The following is a 22252-nucleotide window of genomic DNA, read 5'->3' as shown; positions in this document are numbered from 1 at the left end:
CTTCCCGCTGGTAAGCGGTCCCTATTTATCTACTTGCACCCGGGGGTGCTTTCGAACTGCTAGGTTGGCAGGCGCTGGGACCGAACGACGGGAGCGCACCCCGCCGCGGGGATTCGAACCACCGACCATGCGATCAGCAAGTCCTAGGTGCTGAGGCTTTAACCCACAGTGCCACCCGCGTCCCTAGTGAAATGTAGGGAGGCTCAAAACCCAGTCAGAGCAGAAACTCTGAAATCACTCTGTCATTATGAACTGGGTAGGAATAATGTCTGTGTTCATTTGCGCGCGCGTACACACACACACACACACACACACACACACACACCCTGGGATAAGTGGGAGGAGTGACCCACTCAGGACACTTTCCTCTTGGCTGAAGAACCTGTTGCCTTCCAGGAGCTTGCATTGCAGATTTTCCTGTTAACTAGCTTCCGTTTCCTTCAGGTACCACCAGGATTCAGACCCGTCTGTATCCAGCTCCGAGGCCGAGACTCACAAGCATAAACATAAGAAGAAAAAGAAGAAGAAGAAGAAACGCACGAAGAAAGAAGAGCGCGCCGAAACGCCAGCTTCTCGTCTTCCCAAGCCAACCGGCTTGGAAACCAAGAATCTCAAAGCATGGGAAATGACTGAGTCTTCTTCTTCGGATGCATATAGGAAACAGGGCAAGGGCCCCCAGGATGGAGAGACTGTTTGCCAGAAAACCAAGAGCTTAGAAGGTAGCAACAGAGAGAGCTGCTGCCCACCTACAGATCGTAACGTAGGTAAGAAGCTTGGAGGGGGATTTCCAAGTGGTGTCTGGAGAGCAGCCTTCGCCTTCATGGGGAGCTTCCAGTGGTTTTGGACAAGCACCCCCAGTGGGGTGACTGGAGCTGATGAGAGTAGCCACCCAGAATCCCTGGAAGATCCCCACGCTGGCAGAAGTTGCTGTAAAGCAGCTCTCCCTCCCACTCCTGGGCAACCTCTGGAGTCCTCTTACTTTGTTTTATTACATTTCTATCTCATATCCTCTCAAAGGAGCTCAAGAAACGGCATGCACTGTTCCATTTTATCCTTATGAGGATCTGTGTGAAGGTAGGTCAGGCAGAGCTTTCCACTTGGAAATGGCCATCCTTGGTCCAGCCTTGTAGCCACTATATCACGCTGTCTGTGAGGTCACCTCGAGCAGGCATTCCCACCCATAAGGCTTAGTGATCCTCCCTTTCGCTTTCATAAACCTGGACAATTCATGACAGCAGTTTGGGAACCCAGAATCATGCTAAGGCTGCTTTGTCTGCACTGCCTCAGAGCTCCCAGGCCAACCATAGGACTGTCCCAACATGTCAGCAGCTCCCCACCTTCTGTATCTAAATGGAAAATGACTGCGTTCCTGACAAATGATTGCATCAAGGTGCTGTTTAACCCAAGATTCAATCAACAGTGCATGTTTCATTATGCTGCTAATAACTTGATGTAATCCTAAGCTTCCTCAGGGGCTTCAAAATATCATAGGAATATAGAAAGTTGCTTTATACTGAGTCAGACTCAGTATTGTCCACACTGTCTGGCAGCGCCTGTCCCTGGCTTCAGACTTGAGTCTTTTGCCAGCCAGGAACTGACCCTGGGACCTTCTGCATCCAAAGCAGATGCTGCACCACTGAGTTTGGTTAGCATGGTTTATTAGGGATCATTTATAAAACCTGCAAAGTTTGCTAGGTGCTGTACAAAGAGTTAGAAAACGAAACAGTCCCTGTCTACAAGCTTGCAGGCCAATGAATATGTCATAAAAAGAGGGAAGGAATGGGAAAACCAGCAAACTCTGGTACTAATATAATTGTTCTTATGATGACCAGCTTGAACGGAGACATTTCAGGGAGGGGTGGAGCCAAATGGCAGCTGGTCTCTTAGCCAGACTGATGGAGAGTGATTGATGGAGAGTGATCCCATTTCACTCTCTGCTGCTGAAGGCTCAAGGAAAGCAGGAAACAATTTGAGGATTATTCAGTGCTGGAATTGTCAGTGATGCAGTTGTTACAGCTTGTGTGACACAGCACCACAATTGTGCTGTGCCATTAAGGAACTAGACAAAAGCTCATATCAGATCTAGGCATCCAAGAATAACCTGGTTCTCTTCTCTTCTTTCAGATCCAGAGTGTCTGCTGGAAGCCATCCCTCCACAGCTCGCAGTATATTTATAAACCGAAAAGCGATTAACTCTTTAATTCATAATTGGTGCTTCAGAAATACTGTACAGAATTTTACCATTGAAAGAAACCCTTTTTTTTAGTTTTTACCTTGAGACTTTTTTTTAAATTACCTGCAATCCAAAAAAAGAAAAAGAAACAAAAACAGATGGAAACTTTCTACAACTGCTGAACATCATAAAATATACCCTGTAAATGTCACAGTAATTAATGCCCTGGAATAGAACATCTCAAATGCTGCTTAGTTACAGACTCAGGTTGATTGTGTTATTCATGTGATGTTGCTCCAAGTCTACACACCTGGTGCAAAGGGGCGAGGAAACCACAGAATTATCAAGCTGCAACTGATAGTCTCTTATTTAATTTAAAGACTTATTTAAAAATTTCACATACAACTAGAATTTTTGCAAGAGCTTCATCTGTTTTTTCTGTGATGTCTGCTACTAGAAACTCGATCCATTCCCTCCCACCCCGTCGGAATCCAGTCTTGGACTATGTGAAACGTGCCGTTCGGACTCTTTACCAGTTTTTGAATGTATCTTGGAACATGTCTGAAGACCCTTTGCCTGCTGCGGCCACTCCCATGGATAGGGCTGTCTCTCTGGGCCCTGCGATGTCTCCAACCACCTGCCAGCTGGCCATTTTCAGGGTGTTTGAAGGGCCAGGCTTGTCGTCTCACCCATGAACTTGTTACGGCTGGTGCAGGGATGTCTCCGGCAGATGTTTGCCCCCCTCTCCTTCTGTCTCTCCCACTACACTCTCTCTTGCTGCATTTCAGTTTTCCTCCTCTGAAGGCTTCTGCCTTTGGCTCTTGTTCACTCTGTGGGGCTTCTTCTTTCCTGTTCTGTGCACTTTCTCTCTCTCTCCTTCCCCTACTCTCCCCCCGCCCCATGTTTAGCTTCTATTTCCCTTGTCTCCTGTCTCTGCCTTTCCTTGATTCCACTCTTGCAGCTGCCTGTCCCCAGCATCTGTTCCACGGCTCTTTCAGACGCCCACAGATGACGGCAGTGGCGGCAGCGGGGTCCCCCTGCGCCGTTCCGACAACGGCCAGCAGGAGCCATCCTCATACATCCACTATGTTTTTGTGTTTTACTATAGCGTTGCTTGTCTTGACGGGGTCTCAGTTGTCTGGTCCTTGTCCCTTCAAAAGTTTCTAGTTACAGACACATTCATACTGTGATTTAATTTTTTTATGATGAATTGCTATCAAACTGTGATACACTTAATTCACTGGTCCTGCATCAGGAGACGGAGTGGGGAAAACTGTATTAAATACAGTTCATCTGAATAATCTGTCTGGTTTATACAAGCTGTGTTGTTCAGAGATGTCTAAAGTTTGATCTTTTGTTTTTTTAAAGATAAAGCACTTGCCCCACTTGTAAATATATGGCATGTAAAATTTATATAGTATATAAATACAACAAGTCAAAACAATGTTGCTCAATGTACACTGGTTTCCATCTAGTGTGTAGTGTTATGTTTTCATTTTGTTCTACACCAGTGACTTTTAACGAAGTTTATATTCTTGATGCTCTCTGCTCAGGCTGTCTGCTCATGGTGGTATTTTGTATATCCCCAGCTAAGGGTGAATCGTTTAATGTAATAACTACTCACTTACTGTATAGTGTGTGTGTCCTCTGGTTACGTGATACAGCAGCTGTATATTTTATTCAAGAAATCACACTCTGGTTGATGCGCCTTTGCTGCAGTTGCAGAGAGCTAGCATCCTGGCTTCTACACGATCAAGTTTTTGAAGCGTATGTTCTTAATAATAATAATAATAATAATAAATTTTATTTATATCCCGCCCTCCCCAGCCGAAGCCGGGCTCAGGGCGGCTAACAACAATCAAATAATCAAATAATCACACAATCTAAAAATATTTCATTATAAAATTAATTAAATCAAATTGATGGCAACCAATTAAGCAAAGTTCTGTGCAGGTTGCCAGAGGAGGGAGTCAGGCTGCGCCCTGATCAAAGGCCTGGCGGAACAACTCTGTCTTGCAGGCCCTGCGGAAAGATGTCAAGTCCCGCAGGGCCCTAGTCTCTTGTGACAGAGCATTCCACCAGATTGGAGCCGCAGCCGAGAAGGCCCTGGCTCTAGTTGAGGCCAGCCTAACCTCTCTGAGGCCTGGGACCTTGAGGATGTTATTATTTGCAGACCGTAGGTTTCTCTGTGGGGCATACCAGGAGAGGCGGTCCCGTAGGTACGAGGGTCCTAGGCCGTATAGGGCTTTAAAGGTTAAAACCAGCACCTTAAACCTGATCCTGTACTCCACCGGGAGCCAGTGCAGCTGGTATAGTACCGGATGAATGTGATCTCGCAGCGAAGACCCCATAAGGAGTCTCGCTGCGGCATTCTGCACCCGCTGGAGTTTCTGGGTCAGTCTCAAGGGCAGCCCCACGTAGAGCGAGTTACAATAATCCAGTCTGGAGGTGACCGTCGCATGGATCACAGTGGCTAGGTCAGGGCGAGAGAGATAAGGGGCCAACTGCTTAGCTTGGCGGAGATGAAAAAATGCCGCCTTTGTTATAGCTGTAATCTGCGCCTCCATAGAAAGGGAGGTATCGAAGATTACACCCAAACTCTTAACGGACGGCGCTGGCACTAATTGCACCCCCGCAAGAGATGGGAGTTGCCCCCTCAATCCCATATCGTCCCGCCCCAGCCAGAGGACCTCTGTCTTCGAAGGATTTAACTTCAACCGGCTCCCACGTAACCATCCAGCCACAGCTTCCAGACATCTGGTCAGTGTGTCTGGGGCCGAGTCAGGATGGCCATCCATCAACAGATAGAGTTGGGCGTCATCAGCATACTGATGGCAACCCAGCCCAAAACTCCGGACAAGCTGGGCGAGGGGGCGCATAAAGATGTTAAAAAGCATCGGGGAGAGAATCGCACCCTGAGGCACTCCACACACCAAGGAGTGGCGCGATGACAATTCCCCCCCAAGCGCCACCTTCTGTCCCCGACCAGAGAGAAACGAGCGTAGCCATTGAAGGACTGTGCCCTGGATCCCCACCTCGGCAAGGCGGTGGTCCAGGAGTTCGTGATCGACCATGTCAAAGGCTGCTGACAGATCTAGAAGAATCAGCAGCCCTGACCCGCCTCGATCCAGCTGCCTGCGGAGATCATCTGTTAGGGCGACCAGAGCCGTCTCGGTCCCATGACCAGCGCGGAAGCCGGACTGGAATGGATCCAAAGCAGATGTTTCATCCAGAAACCTACCAAGCTGTTCAGCAACCGCTCTCTCAATCACCTTACCCAGGAATGGAAGATTCGAGACCGGGCGGTAATTGGATAGATCTGAGGGATCTAAAGATGTTTTCTTTAAGAGCGGACGCACCACTGCCTCCTTCAGTTCCCCTGGGAATATCCCGGTGCCAAGGGACAAATTGATAATATCCCCCAGGGGGGCCCGCACCTCGTCTGGACACGCTCTAATCAGCCAAGACGGGCACGGGTCAAGAGGACAGGTGGTGGGCTTTCCAGCTTGGAGGAATCTGTCCACATTGGCTGGAGATATCCGGTCAAAGTGGTCCAATACTGGACCCGAGGACAGTCGAGGGGCCTCCAGTTCCTTTATTGTGTCCAAATTGGCAGGGAGGTCATGGCGGAGCAACAGGACCTTTTCCGCAAAAAAGCTCGCAAATGCCTCACAGCTGTGTGTCAGATTGTTATTTAAATTTGGCTGTCCTTCAAGGGAACTACCTTCTTGAACTACCTCTTCACCATCCTTGCCCACTGGCTGTCTGGGGCTAATGAGAGTTATTGGTGGGCTACAGGTTTCCCACCCCTGTTTTAAAATAACCCTTTAAGTGCAGAGCTGAAAACGTGGATGTCATCAAGATATGCCAAAGGAGTTGGAAGTAAAAAAAGATTGTTGATGAGTTTCAACCCTCACATGAGACATCACTGCTGAAAAAGAGGGTTGGGGTAAATTGTCTGACAGGGTGTACGTCTGATTTAAGTACAATTACCAGTGTCATGCCTATGTCTGCATGCTCAGATGTAAGATTGCCAACAGTGTGTCTACGCAAGTGACAACCTGCGTTTATCAAGGGACCACAAGGGACACACATGACAACAAAATGCCTCTGGGTCCAGGTGCTTGGAGTGTGTGTATGTTATAGAAAAGCAGCACTTGGAACTCAGACTTTTATTTTTGAGAATGAAGTTCCCTCTGCAATGTATTTTGTTAACTAAATACTTGCAGTGGATTTAAAACAGTCATACAAGATTACCATAGATATTTGTATAACAGTTTATAGATACAGAATAGTCCATGCAAATTCATTGGCATACGAGAGTAACAAACCTTCAAAATCAATAATACACAGATGTACAGTATATACATTTAACTGTCAATAAGAAACATTCTTCAAGAAAATATAGAAAGAAAAGGTGGTGAGCTACAGGTTAGTTTGCAGCATGTGGGCTCTAATGGCCTGTGCAGATGTAACACTGGTTCCTTGCATGCCAACAGCCAGCACACTTTCTCCCCCTCAACCAGAGCAGCATCAGTGTTAATGGAATGCTAAGCTTTCCACTCTCGAAGAGGAAATTGTGGGCAGAGGAGAGAGAGTGCTTATTGCTTCTGAGGATGCATCTTGATTTTGCAAGCAATGGTCAGTAGAGAGTATTACATCTGCACTGGATCCAAGAGACCTTTCTTCCAGCAAGCATATCTAGAAAGATATGTACTACGTTTTTTTAAAAATAGGCATTTTTAATACAAAGCACTGTAAATGCTGCTCACTTTATAAAGTACTGCACACTTCAACACATCCAAAACCTTAAGTGACAGAGCAAAGCAAAATTCTCTCTTCCACCCCCCACCCACCCACCCACCGACAACCTCCCTCAGGTTAGGTTCAGCACCTGTCAGGCCAGCTGAACTTAAAGTGCTTTTTAAAACTCACCCCTTCAAAAACCAGAGTCCTCAAGGCTTGAAAAGCAGCACTGGGCAAAAGTGGGTCTGGTTTGCATGACTATGGCTTAGGGGGGACCATGCAAACATGCTGACTCCTAAGGGGAAGGAAGCCTGCATTCACTGTGTGCCACCCTGGTCCCTGTGGCTTAGCATGTCTTCTGAACCTGCCTCATGGTTAAGCTCCTTAACTACAAACAATGGGGGGGGGGGGATGCTACAGCTCATGATTAAGGAGAAGAGTGCATAACCATAAGTCCCAATTCAGATAACACAGTAAGAGAATGGTGGGGGAAATCTTACTACTTCATGGAACAAGGTCAGGGAATGTGAATAGGACAGAAGTGGAGACAGCTTCCTGAATAACACCCACAGAAGTACCCAATGCCATTTGCCTCCACTGCTTTCAGCCTCTGCGGTTCTCGCTGCTTTCAAAAGCTACAACTCCCCAAGACCAAGAGTTAGGTAGAAGAAGAGGTTTATTTTGTATTTTCAAAAAGGTAGTACCTCAACCAAAGCCAAAAGCTTTCACAAGCCACTCCTGCAAATTAGCTTGCTTCTTTACTGGCCTCTGGAGGTTTTGGCTCAAATTCAATCCCTACTAATACTGTTCCGTACACACATCTGCAACCATTCTATAGCTGGAGAAAGGATGCTGCGCTGCGCTTTAGCAGGATGCTTATAGAGCATCATGGTTACTCGGTTTACATGTTCTTTGCTGACAGAGGACTCTTAATCAGACAAAAATAAACCAGAGAAGAATCACCGGCATTGCCAACCCATTTAAATTCAATCCCCTAAATGCACGTGCTAGAAAAAGGGCTGTGGAAAGCCAACAGGGATCGGAGCGCATGATTTTTAAAAGGTCAAAATTTTTACAGTGATTTCTGCAGAACGTTTGGGGTGATCTAGTGAAATTTGACAATGAAATACTGGGCAAATTGATCAGGCCCTTCTAGCATCAGTCTGCACTAGATCTGCCCAGTTAAAACTAGGATCTGGAGGCAAGAGTATTTCCTCAGAAAAGGAAGGAACACCTGATAGGTCTGGTCAGAGGAACCCTACGTCCAGTCTGCTAAGAACAAAGAATTCCCTCAAGAAGGTAATATAGAGAAAAGACAGAAAAGACAAGCAAAAGAAGGTTCACCCAAGCAATAGGATGGCAAACCACACTGGCCCTCCTACAAATACTTTTTCAGGATTATAAAGAGATGGCAGACAACTGAAAGATATTAATTATCTGGGAAGGAAAAACCCTAGAATTTACTTACACCTATGTTTTAGACCTATGGGACACGGGTGGCGCTGTGGGTTAAACCACAGAGCCTAGGGCTTGCCGATCAGAAGGTCGGCAGTTTGAATCCCCGCCATGGGGTGAGCTCCCGTTGCTCAGTCCCTGCTCCTGCCAACCTAGCAGTTCGAAAGCAGGTCAAAGTGCAAGTAGATAAATAGGTACCGCTCCGGCGGGAAGGTAAATGGCGTTTCCGTGCGCTGCTCTGGTTCGCCAGAAGCGGCTTAGTCATGCTGGCCACATGACCCGGAAGCTGTACGCCGGCTCCCACGGCCAATAAAGCGAGATGAGCGCCGCAACCCCAGAGTCGGTCACGACTGGACCTAATGGTCAGGGGTCCTTTACCTTTACCTATGTTTAACGAAGAAGAAGAGGGATCTTCACAAGCAGATCTTTGTGAATATTACTAGGTTGTTTGTTACAGATGGTAAAGAGCAATCAAAATTTTCTTAGTTTGCTAGAACAAAACTTGCTAGGAGGCCAACTACTCTGATTAAGAAATTACATGATGGGAGTAGCTGCACCATTACAGTACTGCAAAAACAGCAGGATGCTTGGGATAAATAATCTCTACCCTCAGATATCTTTTGGTATCTGCATACTTAGACATATGAATTAGTTCTCTCTCTCTCTCTAGTGTGCCGGGGCATCCTGGGGTACCTTGAATGATGGTCAGGGGTGCCACGGGCAACACTGGCCTGTCCTTTCCTTCCCTCCCTCCTCTGATGCCCTCTCATGTCTCTGCCTCCCAAAGGCTTCCACAGCTATTTGTTGCCACATCCCTGGCTATAAGCTCCCCAGGTGAACAGTGCCTCTGAGAGGCACCTCTTTTTGGGCCGGGGGGGGGGGAGCTCAGAGACCAGCAGTGGTAGCAGCAGCTGCCCAGAGGACTCCCAAGTAGAGGAGACAGGAGAGGAGGCTGAGGGAACACTCCACAAGGGAGGGTGTTCGAAAAAGGGTGAGAGGCTGCCAGCTCTGCAGGTGAGGGGTGACATAACTGGCCTCCTGAGCCCCACGGATGTCGCACAAAAAATGTAGTTGGTCAAGGGAGCCGTGGACTAAAAAGGTTGAAAACCTTTGAAATAAGGCATCCTTTAAATATCTGGTAAAGAAACTCAAGTAGTTTGAGGAACAGAATTGAGGCAAGTTATACAATCTGAGAGATTAGCCTTGGAAGAACTCAAAAGACTTATCCAAAGTATGCTGGATAGTAGCAGAAGTAAAGGCTCGGATATGTTCAGGAATGGGAAAAGGTCTTTGGAACAAATCTGCCTAAGGAGATTTGGAACAATATTAGTATTTACAATCTCTCGGTAAAGGATAAAAAAATATTTGCGCAATCTCCCCAAAGAATTTCCCAAAGATACAAAAGCCTTCCAGTAATCTGTCCAAAATGCAGGCAGAAAAGAATTTTTTTCCATTGTTGGTTAAATCGCCATTCAGCAAATGTTTTTTGGCAAGGTAGGGTACCAATGACTATAACTATATTAAAATTAGACATTTTCATAACTTGCCCTGCCCCCAGGCATTCTACTAACAAATTTGAGGGAATTAATAGATAAAAATAAAATTTCATTTTGAAAGTGATTCCAGTATTTGAAAAATACTGGAAAATTGCACCTATATGGAAAGCTGTACCTGCAAATTAGGTAATTTCTTTCACTGGCCTCATGGGCAAGCAGAAAGGTTTGGCCCAATTTCAATCCCTAATCATTCAGTTACATAAGAACATCTGCAGCCATGCAAACATTCTCTACACTTAAGAAGTGTGTTATTTTCCACTTGGACAAGAAGCTCATGGAACACTGCAATTACTCCATTTACACAGTATTTGCAAACAGGGTTGCTAATTAGATGGGTTAGAAATGTCAGTAATTTCAACACATTCACTGAGGGATTACATGTGACAAACTGAAACCAGGGAAGCGTAAAGCCAGACCAGACTATGGATCAGAGTTCTATAAAATATTTAAAAAATAATAATTGCCCACAATCTTAGGGTGAAATGCTGCAAAGCTATGGGTCCTCCAGGTGGTGTTGAACTCCAACCTCCCATCAGTCCCAGCTAGCATGGCCGCTGGTCATGATTCTGCAAATCTACATCTAATTTCAGAGTTCAGCAAACAGAAACATCTAAATAAAAATGTCTTAATTCACCCTATAGAAGGCTGCCTCCATTATCTTCTAGAGCCACTGTGCTATTTATATTCAGATTCTCCTATGAGGCTGCAGTGCTGATCCTGTAACAATCCTTCCCCATCAAGTTTTTTCACCTCCCATAATATCTACAGCTCTAACCATAAGAGATGCTGCCACCTGAGAGGACAGCAGTGGCTGCTTGCACAGGCCAATGCTTTCCTCCTATGAATATTGCAGATATTAATTACATACATACAATAAACCAACAGTATCATACAATATACAAACAGTATCTTAAGGCTTTTGCTTTATGCTTACTAAAACAAAAATGCAATCCCTGACTGACAGGTGATTTCAAAGCTCCAAGGTATCACTGCAGACAAATTTCCTATTCCTGTTATTTATTGGTTGTACTTGGAAGTACAATGGAATCAAATCTGAGTCTTCTTATCCTCAAACCATACAGCGCGGTCATTTTGGCATGTCACGTTTACCTGTGCTTTAGCACAAATCTTGAACATGCCCCAGGCTAGCAGGACCCACCATCCCCTGTTCTCCTGCACACCCAGCAGAGGTGTTGATCCTGGCTTATTGTCCTGGTTTGTTAACCAACGTTAAGCCAGAGTTCAGATGCAACAGGGGACTCTGGTTTAACAGAAACCAGAATCTTCACAGGAAGCTGGCATACAACAGGAGAATGTGAAAAGTGGGGAGGGATTGGAGCCAGCTTCATAAACTATGGCTTATGAAAACTTGAATGATCATCCAAACTGTATCATTTTCAATTGGCTATCCCAACCAGCTATATGCACACATCTTCATTAAGAAAGATGCAAAGCCCAGCAAGGATTCAGGCAATTCTGTACACCCTACTAACAATGGATAACTAATATTACGCATACACACATATACTCTCTCTTTTTTGGCTTGCTCCCATTTAAAAAACAAAACAAAAATCTTGCTTGATTTTCCTGTGTGGCAATAAATAAAGAGAACAATTAAAGCTGGTGTTTTTGAATAACTTTGGAGCCCTGCAAACCATTATTAGTACATCCTTACACAAATATAAGATGATGCTGAATGTTACCAGACAGAACTGAGACCTGGGAAAGGCTTTTCAGGCTAACACTTGGAGAGGCAATGTCACACATCTCCAAAGCATCCAAAAACCAAAGATAAGCTACACAGATACTGCCAAAACTCATGTTTGTAACCTTTTCATCTTCGAGAACTTCATGTTTTCAGTGCATAACCATCTGTTTATGAGAGGGAGGCCTCTTAATCATATAGCTGCCAGGCTTGTGGCGGTTGTTTCTTTTTCAGTGTAACCTTCCTATCTATCCATAAGCTGGAGGATAGGGATTCTAAATGAAAGCACCAGAGTCCGGATGTGAGCTGAAGCAGGGCTCAAACTTTCGCAGCATTGTGAAGGGAAGGGAAGGCTTGAACAAGGGAGAGAAAAGTACTTTTGCATACCCAGAAAGAAGAGTAATCTGCTAGCTGTGAATGCTAGATTCAGCAGCGGGTCACAATCCAGAACACAGGCTCCCCAAAACAGGAGAGGGACAGATTACATACCATCACCTCCTGGTTCAATGACACACATTGCCACACACAAAACGGCACATAAGGTTTCCAAATTTTCAGTTCACATAGATCCATGTGCTTGAAACGTCTTCCAGCATCTCATGGAATATTATAAATGGGCAAAGAGAATGTAGATGCTGCAGGAAAGTGACTACATTTCCAATACAAGTCTTGTTTTCTTGGAACTTTACCTTGGCTTTATAATGTACTAGCAATTTGGCTAAGGCAGATCCACAAGAGTCCCCTGTTAGTGCTATTTTTTATTAGCAATTCTTCTTTTTCTCGTTGCCAGCATATCATAAAAGGGATCCTTGCTGATACTTGCCCTAAGAGAACAGGAGATGTGAATTAGTTTTTTGATATGCACATTTGCTAGCCACACTGACAAATTTCCAAAGAGATTTGTTTTAGACATCATGGTTTATGCTAACCATAGTTTAGAACCCAAATCATGTATACATGCAAACCATGGTTTAGATTAAAGCTACTTACTTGTCTGCTTTCACATTCTATCTGCTCACCATATCTATGGTGCAGCAGCCTCCAGAAACAGCTGTAACTAGGATCTATCAAAGCAGGCCTCTCACCAAATCAAAGTGAGCACAAACCATCATCCACAAAACTATGTAAGGCAATGGTCTCTTATTCTGGCTTTCCAGTCAAACAGAAGCCATTACTGTTTCAGAGGCTAAGCTAAATCATATTTTATTTTATTTTTATTCTGCTTAATATAAAAAGACATCCCTAAGCTGAGGAATCCCATTTTGAGAATATTACAGTTCCTTGCAAAAGAGAAAAGAGGCTGAGAAAAATTAAAACATGCCTTTTGGGGGCATCATGCTTTTGCGCAGGTCATGTGACTCGCACAGCAGCGTGGCCCAGTTTTGCTCTGGGACATCTTGGAGGGCAAAGTGGCACTATTCATGTAACTACCCCAAAAATATCAACATTTGCAATAGTAGGGCTCCACGGCTTAGCTTTTGAGAAAGAGGTAGTTTGCAGTACTTAGCTAATTGGGAACCACTGCTTTAGGTGAAAGTTGCACTTCTGTATTAGAGAGAGAACTCACTTGATTGACTTGATCCATTCTTCTTTTTCTTCAGGGGTGGGGGCAGATATCCTGTAAACCACATGGTTGCCTTCTACCACTCTGCCATCTGCTTCCGTCTTACAAGCTTTAATGACTTGTCCTTTATGGCTGGGATTATACAACTCAAAGCAATTCTAGGGAAACAGAAACACATATGGGGTAGTCTTGCAGTAAGGTTAAAAGCTTACTGCGAAATGATATATAATGAATATATAATGAATTGAAAAAGACGTAAGATCAGCCCCAGTCTTTGAAACTGAGTTTGAAAACAAACTGCAAAATGGGTATTAAAAGCAGTGTCTGGAAGTTTGGCACATCCCAAACACGGGAAAAGTATCACTAATTAAGAGTAAGGAAGAATCAGACTAGCCTAGGGATTTTTTTGTTACTGTTGCTAATCTGGGGATACGGTTTCTTCACTTTACTGAGACACCAAATAAGGCTTTCCCCCAGCAAATATTCTATGCTTTATTTATATTAGACCAACCCTGGTTTTTTGTTATCTTTATGTCATTTCTCTTGTCCTATCCAGCCTGTTCTGGTCAAGGGCTTCTTACGGTGTATGTGCAATTCTCTCTCTCTAATTTAGTGTTTTTCCAAATCTTTAAACAGAAAGGGAGAGTTGCTCAGAATTATAAATTTGCTATAAGGTTGGATTATCGTACAAAATAATGAGTTTCATTTAAGAGGACATCATATTAGAGAAGCATTCCGCCAAGGAAGCCTCCAGTACTATCACTATTCAAAAAAACAGAAGCTGATTAAGATCAAAGCTGTGCTCTTATGCAGCTCATCTGGATTTTTCCTGTGTTTACAAAGCAGAGGTTCCTGACAGAATGGTATCTCATGAAGAAGGAGAAGGCCTTACCGGTTTTCTCGGATCCTCAACTTCTCTTATGCTGAGATTTTCCAAAGGGATAATTCCTCTGGGTTCTTTGTCCTACAAGTCCAGGAAAGACAGTGCTCAGTAAACAGCCCCGAGCTTGTGCTTGGCAGAAGTGACATTATGATTTGCAACCCAGCATACTCACTGTTGTGTATTCAAAATAATATAGGCAATTATCTGTCAGTATAAACCATCTCCTTTTCCATGTTTTCACTCTTCCGCCTGTAAAGACATAAAGCACCTTCAAGTTACACCAGATCATGCCAAGCCGCTTCTGTGTGGCAGACAAACAGGAATTGGGTTAACTTGTTACTTCATTAAATGGTTAGGCTTGTCAAAAGACAGGCTTCGGTGAAAGCAAACATATGAGTCAAGGTTGAATGAATGTAAGGGGTTATTGGGAATATCCTTTTGATATTACAAGGTGATGGTGTTGGAATGCCATCTTCCCCACTGCATCTGAAATGGAAATTCTTGTCCCTTTCCCCCCTCCACCCCCAATCAAAACCCTTTCTTACCAAAAGGGGGGGGGGGGACAAGTACAGTGGTACCTCTGGTTATGAACTTAATTCGTTCTGGAGGTCCGTTCTTATCCTGAAACTGTTCTTAACATGAGGCACCATTAGCAAAAGCGCATCTTCCGCTACGCGTGCGTGCCTCTGGCCCATGATTTCCGCTTGCATCCCGGGGCAAAGTTCACATCCGGGAGCAATTACTTCCGGGTTAGCACAGCTCGTAACCCAATGCGGGCGCAACCATAAGCGTTCGTATCCAGAGGTACCACTGTACACATTCTCTACATTTCTAATTCATTCTCAATGTAGAATCAGCAGAACAGAATAGATAACAGAATCATAGAACTGAGGAGCTGGAACAGACCCCAAGGGCCATCTAGTTCAATCCCTTACAGTGCAGGAATCACAGCTCAAGAATCCCTGACAGATAAGTCATCCAACCTATGTTTAAAAACCTCCAATGAAAGGAGACTCCACCCACTTCCAAAGTAGTCCATTCCATGATCAAACAGCTCTTATGTCAAAAAGTTCTTCCTAATATTTAGTCAGAATCTCCTGTCTTGTGATTTGAATCCATGGGTTCAGATTCTACTCTCTGGAGCAGCAGGAAAAAAGCTTCCTCCATCTTCCATGTGAATATATTTGAAGATGGCCATCCTATCACCTCTCAGGGATATGATCTTCAAACAGAACAGTTTCCACTTCAGCAAATGGTGCCAGCTCAGACATTCAGCCTGGCAGTAAAATATGCTGTTCTGTGAGTACACCTGATGGTCATGTGAATGATAATATGTGTGATCCAGGCACCTGTGCAAGGGTGGAGGGATGGGGAAGAGGAATTAGAGACAGTTTTTCATATTCCTCTTTAAGAAACAGAGGAATTCTTCCCATTCGGATCAGCTTCTGAAGATATATGAAAGAGTAATTAGTTTAAATTCCATATGAAGAATCACTGTATGCCCAAACATTTGAAGTGTACGTGTTCCTTTTCAGGATGTATAAGCTGCTTCACAAAATGCTCAAAGCAATACACCCAATGGACAACTTTAAAAAACACCCCTTAAATTTATTTATTTATCAAATTTATATTTTTTAATCCAAAAAAAGCCCAGTATTTTTACTACAATATATTACAGCCTGATACTACAATAATGCTACAACCCTACACATGCTTGTCTCTGAAGACACCTCACTGAACACTAAGACTTACTTTTTTGCAGGTGTGCCAACTCCTAGGGGCAGAGGGGTTTGTGGCCACCTCAGTATTTGCTGGCAGGAAGCTGAGCCTCCTTGATGTTGAGGGGGCAGAGGAGGCCGAGCGTGGCACGGTTCAATGGTTGGCTCCTCCTGAGCATGAGAGAGGAAGCCGCACTGTGTTGTGTTCCCTGATCAGCCGCCTCCTGACAATGCGTGTTGCACTTATGTGACATCATACATGCAACACACGAATGACATTGCAGGAGGAGGTTGAGTGGGAAGTCCAGTGCGGCGCAGCTTCCTCTTTTGCACTCAGGAGAAACCAGCCATTGAACTACGCTGCACTGTGCTCTGTGCTCGGCCTCCTCCTGATGATGCGACGTTGTGCATAATGACATCACAAGCACCGCCCCCCCAATCTTGGGCACAAGACGGCACCTCTTCTTCTTTGCAAACATGAATACGATTCCACTGTTAGTCTCTTACAGTGAACAGACTATACACCATTACTTGGTGGTAAGACCTAGTGACCAAAGTACTTTCATGTAGGATCAGGCTGCACACACACACACACACACACACACACACACACACACACACACCAATAAGCAAGGGCAGTTCTTGCTTAATATGCAAAAGTCCTCTTGAATGGGCGCTGATCAGAGATCACCACCTTTTCCATTTTTCTGCATACACGCACATGTAACGTGCAATAATTTAGCCATGTCTTTGAAAAGGAACACAAGACATCCTCAAACAGCAAAATATATCTTACTCAGCATGAAGTGGTGAACCACCAAGACCCCAACTTCCCTTTCCAGCATATGTTAAAAGTAGTAGAGCTCTTCTCCGGAAGCTCATCGTCAGATAGGAGCTAACACTAAATCACAACATTGTCACGGCATCAAAACTAGTTTGCTCAGATAATCAAAGGAGCAGCTAAACTTGCTTTATCAGGCTAGTCCAGTTCACATACACAGCCACCAATTTTCTTATTGTGCTTGACTATTTTAAAACAGGATGCACTACAAAGCTGCCAACTATATATCTGTTTGATGGATACAGTCTCTATGCTCTCACTGAAGGCAGAGGAAACCGGCTTGTACAAAATCTGTATCAAAGCATGCCAACAGTTGTCTATATGACAGTATTGCTGGTTTTATTTCGAATCACTACCTTACAACTTAACCAGTGTATCTGTGATATTTAAACTGTGAACATTTTAATATTTTTGAGGGTTATATGTGGGTAATACAAATGTATAAAATTTGGGTTGTCTAAAATGTGAAAAGTGGGCACTATAGACAGTAAGTCAATACGCACTTTTATTCTTAATGGCAAGCTATCAGACCCCATGAAAGCACCTTGCATGGACAACAGTTTTGCACTCAAATATCAAAGAATAAAATTAATCTTTGCAGTGTGTCTTTTCCTCAACACTAATTAAACCCCAACCCAACTGGATTTTGGTGGACTGACAGTCAGCTTGAGGGTGGAGGTGGGATATGCATTTTCCCCTACATTGGACCACAAGCAGCCACTATACCTTGCTCATAATGTCACTGTACTTTGTGCACTTAAGAATACACACGTCAGAGAGAGAGAGAGAAGGTGGAATTGTCTGATAGATTTCTTATTCATCTTATGTGCCCCACTTTCCAAAAGCACAAGTTGCTCACTGGATAGTGCCATGAAAGGAAGAGAGACTGATTGATTTTTGGATTCACAAGTTACTTACACAAGTTTCTTAATCTGAAGGAAGTAAATTGTTTTTCCTTTTAAAAAGGGGGACATGTAATGGCCAGGAAAATTTGGCATTTTATATTTATGTTGTAGTTTGTTTGACTCAGAGTTAACTTCTATTGACGTTGCTTTCACTACTTTCATACTGTAAAAACTTTTGTTTCATGAGGGTGGAGTGACTAGGTACAAATAAACTAACCTAATCAGTTACAGTAAATCGATAGAATTAGGAGTAAATTCACAAGATTATATGCTTCTAATTAGAGATTAGTTCACTGATAATAGGACTGCAAACTCAAATCTGTTTTATCACTAACCAATTATCACAGAAACACCACTCAGCACACAAACATGGAGAGGAAGGCTGGGAAGACACTCTCTCTCTCTCTCTCTCTCTCTCTCTCTCTCTCTCTCTAACACACACACAATTCACACTTTAGCACCCCTATTTTGTGGTCAACAGGTGATACAACAGGTGTGGTCAACAGGTGATATAAGGAGAGAAAAACCTCAGAAATGTGTTATAACAAGGTCCAGAATATTGGTACTTTTGTGTTCTAAACATCAACAAAACTCAGACAAAAAAATCATATGCAGATATGGATTTGATGCTCTCACTCTGAAGCTTTCATATCTCTGCAGTTAAGAGATTTTAGGAGTTGCATCACCTCCTGTGCCTCATCCATTTACCCACTATTTAATCCCATTAGCCTTCACTCTCAGCACAGCTGATCTTATTACTGAACACCGTGAACATCAGGCTCTCATTAAACAGTATAGTTCACCCAAGGATTAATCATTTTAAGTGACTCAGGCTGCTCAATCCAGGGCACAGCTATAAAAGCATCTGCAGCTCTTCCTTGGTCAACAATGCTTTGTCTCTCTGAGCTTGTTGTTGGCACAATACATTGTAAAAATAAACAAACAAGATCTTGAACTGCAGAACAATCACAGGAATATGCTGGATATCCTGCAGTTTTCTCAAACTGCTCTGCAATGTAAGCTCTTAAAGTTAGAGGTTATGTTATGTCCAATATGACTTTAAAAGCAAAAGCAATAATAATAATAATTTTATTATTTGTACCCCACCCATCTGGCTGGGTTTCCCCAGCACTCTGAGTGGCTTATAGCACATAAAGGGATTACAGGGCTCACAGACGTAGCCCAGTGCTGCTCTTACATTCCATTCATGTGTATTTCTAGTTTCCTACCACATATAAGCCTATGTTTCATAGTCCTAACAAGTCAAAACAACATTTTTCTGTTGGGTGTGGTCAAGGAGCAGAAACAGAGGAAGGCGAAGATGCAGAACTTGATGAAGTCAAGTTGGTGGTGCGCTGCATGTTGACTCAACGTAAGAGCCTCTACAAGTTAAACCACATCTTGATCCTTACATCTTAACTCAGTAAGTTTGATCAAACTCCTCTTCAAAATTAATGGCAAAGACTACTAACTTGAACTAGTGCCAAGAGGTGGTGGCATGCAGATAACAAACAGGAAAAAGCCAACATTCGCAAATGTTTATCTCGGTTTGGAATCAGAGAACAGTCAAGTCAATGGAATCCAAGAACAGTCAAGTCAATGGATGCCAGGGCTGAATCAGCCAATATACAAAAACCAAAACTTGGCATTCTTGGGGTTCACCAGGACATGAAAAATGTAGCATTTCCTTATTGTGCTCTTGTTATCTGGCAGAAGGCACTCAAGTTGTGAGCCCAGTCTACTCCATTTGATCCATTGCCCGACACCTTAGCCAGTCTGTTTCAACGTTCATAATACTCTACTTAGATAAATCGCTCTGTTTCTCTAATGTCTCTCTACATAGAGAGTCCAGACTTCTTTTTCAAAAGAAGGAAACCTGAGCATTACTCACTGTACAGCCATTAATAAAAATAACAGGGGAGGAGATGAAGCAGGTAAAAGACAAAATGAAGCCAAATTTTGTGTGTTCATGTACAGAGCAGAGCAGACCTAAGCAGTTAAACTGGAGCCCAAGGGAAGTCCTGCTTTTCAGGGACGATTCTGGCGTAAGGTGTTGCTCTCCCTTCCTATCATCCTCACTCTGACAGCTGAAAGGAAGGAGCATCTCCCAAAGCAATCTGTCTTCCCTCCACAAACAGAGCAAGCATGTTATAAAATTAATGGATAATTCTAGAGGCAAACATTTAAAGCAAACCAAGTGACAGGTTGTCTGGAAATCATATGTAGTAGTAGTATCCCATTCATAGCATAAGGTCAGTTAATAATGGAAAGGGAAAGAAGAGTCAACAGGAAGGATAAAACATCACACACACAAACATACACACCTTGCAGATTAGAGAAGTCACATTACTGTATAAGAAAATCAATAAAAGCAGCTAAGTGAAACTTTAGAACACAGGAAAAAATGAACAATGTCCTTCATTCGTAGGTGTTAAATTAAAAAGAAAGGTATCTTGTATCAAGGAGACCTAAAAGCTTCACCAAGAGTTATGATGAAAAAAGATGGTAAATGAGGTAGGATTTAACAGCTACCATGTATATGTAAAAGCATATCCTGAACAGTGGACCTTTCGGCAAAATGTTGGTAAAAAACTTGCTGGTAAAAAGGACACCCATTTGGACAAGTACAGTAGTTGACTCATTCCCTTACAAGAAAATAAAAGGCTTTGGGAATCATTACTGACACATCACAACCATCGTCAACCTAGTGCCCTCCATCAGGTCCAGGCAAGCCAAGGCCCAAACATCTGGAAGGCACCAGTTTGTGTGGAAATTGGCACAGTAGAAAGAAGGCAGATGATGCCCCACCCTTCCACATTCTAATTCCCACTGCAAAATAGTTCATCTTCAGTAAAAGCCTCAGAGTGGCCAAAAATAAACCCAAGAAACTAACATATTTGCTTCTTGAGCACAAGAGGAAAATATTAAAGCCAGACCTCAGCTAAGTACAACAAATGCTTTAGTACTAGACAGTTTAGCTGAGCTATTGCCAGCAGACAGTGTTATTAGAAGAAAAAACAATTCTGGTACAGAAGAATTGCATCCCGGGATCTGTCGCCTGTGAGATCTTTGTCCAGCTGGAATGTCTACTAGAAAGGGCAGAAGGAGGGATTTTATTACAGCCACCGCCCCCTCATTTGGCCCACAATTAATCCTTATGCAATGCCTGCAAACTAACCCAAAATAAACTAGAGTCTGATGCTACTAGGAAAATCTTTGGCTAGCTTTTCCCAGTCTGCTGTCTCCTTCCAAACACACACACATACACACACACTCCAATACAATCACTGTCATGCTTTATAGAAGGCGATTGATCTATGTAAAGAAAGATAAGAAGAAGTAGAATTAAACAATTATAAAGCGATTATATGTTAAACTTCTTAAAATAAGCATGGTGTATTCTTTGACCAGGACCTATAACAGCTGGGGGCTGGGGCCCCCCAAAGTGGATGGGCACTGCATTTCAAATAGTGTGTGCGCACTACATCTTGTGTTCAATTATGCAGGGCAGGGCTTACCCGCCCCCTCCCAATATTTTATTCAAGTTGGCCCCCCTGATTACAAGGCAACTTTACACTAGGAGAATACAAACATCAGACTTCTGGCCAGTCTTTATGGAAAAAGTGTCAAGGGGGTCTCAATGCACCTTATTTTCAACAACAACCCAAAGCCGCCTCTGAACCTGGTTGGGATTAGGCCTTTATATCAGCATTTTAAAACAAACAATGCAGAAGCAAGGTCTAAATTCACTGGTGACCAAACAAAACCTGATATTTGGCAAGACTGTCTCGCTAAGACCAAGTTTGTAACTAAGCAACCTCACATTTCAAAAGAGCCTGAATGGACTCCGCACACTTTGGCCCTCAAACACCAACCAGCTGCCAAAAGTTTCAGGTTCCTACTGACTCAGGAGGTCTCCAGCTTTGTTCAAATAAACTCTTTAACATACACATAAAAATGTGCACAGAACAAATAGGCTCCTGGACTTACGATACAGTTCAGATGGAAATACTTATTTAAAAAAAGAAAAGGAGTGCTAACATCTTAACATACTGTTTCCTTACAAGAACAATTCTATTTCTGAAGCACATGAAGGTTGTGTGTGATACTGTCTAAAGAATCCTTCCTCTCAGATTTATTTCTTGCAAAATGATTCTAGAGCTTCTCTTCAGAACCGACACTGCTTTTCCCATTCATGTAGACATCTCTGTGTCTGAACAAGCAGCCACAAACGTTTCCACTTACTAATCCAAAATCTCTAATTTAGAGTCTTGTGGTAAGTCCATGACACTTAATGTCTTTGCATGATTATTTTTAGGGTTACAGTAGCTCTCTGTAACTGTCCAAGCCTGTCACAGAGGCATCAAGGGTAGAGGGGAAAGTTACAATAAACTTTGTTGGGAAAACAGATAGGGTATGTTTGTTTGTTAATACATACATTAATAAATTGGGGGCACTTAGCTCACCAATCCCATATGGATCAAGCTGCACAGAACTGGTACTGAATATCGAGGTCGTCAACTGCTAAGTGTTGAGCATTTCAAACGTGAGCTAGCAGCTAACATTTGTGCTCTTATCCATGAGCAGAATCCCATTGGCTTCGCCAGACTAAAGTTAGTGGTATTAAGTGACAAGCATGGTAACCCCACAAATGTTGTAATAATGGAAACTGAGCAACGAGGAAGACAAGGAGGAAGGCGGGGAGG

General features: G+C 43.4%; 2 protein-coding genes across 3 annotated transcripts in view; one reads left to right on the top strand and one right to left on the bottom strand.

Annotated features, from left to right (window-relative positions):
* USP42 (ubiquitin specific peptidase 42) overlaps positions 1-2328 on the top strand; it is a 36807-nt gene extending 34479 nt beyond the window's left edge. For both annotated transcript variants that reach the window (XM_080980938.1, XM_080980937.1), the window contains exons 16-17: positions 445-764; positions 2125-2328. In XM_080980938.1, coding sequence (XP_080837064.1) covers positions 445-764; positions 2125-2177 — 373 coding nt within the window. In that variant the 3' untranslated portion in view covers positions 2178-2328. The remainder of the gene's footprint in view (positions 1-444; positions 765-2124) is intronic.
* Positions 2329-6330: 4002 nt separating this feature from the next.
* Positions 6331-22252, bottom strand: part of CYTH3 (cytohesin 3) — a 79580-nt gene continuing 63658 nt past the window's right edge. Inside the window, exons 10-14 of the mRNA XM_080981181.1 lie at positions 14255-14331; positions 14092-14163; positions 13203-13357; positions 8753-12459; positions 6331-8389 (exon numbers count right to left, since the gene is read on the bottom strand). Of these exons, the coding sequence (XP_080837307.1) occupies positions 12387-12459; positions 13203-13357; positions 14092-14163; positions 14255-14331 (377 nt within the window). The 3' untranslated portion in view covers positions 6331-8389; positions 8753-12386. The remainder of the gene's footprint in view (positions 8390-8752; positions 12460-13202; positions 13358-14091; positions 14164-14254; positions 14332-22252) is intronic.

The sequence above is a fragment of the Podarcis pityusensis genome, assembly GCF_964106645.2.
Source record: "Podarcis pityusensis genome assembly, chromosome: 14".
In the NCBI taxonomy this organism is placed as follows: Eukaryota; Metazoa; Chordata; class Lepidosauria; order Squamata; family Lacertidae; genus Podarcis; species Podarcis pityusensis.
The sequence above is the reverse complement of the archived record's forward strand: the minus strand, read 5'-3'. Positions and strand labels throughout refer to the sequence as shown.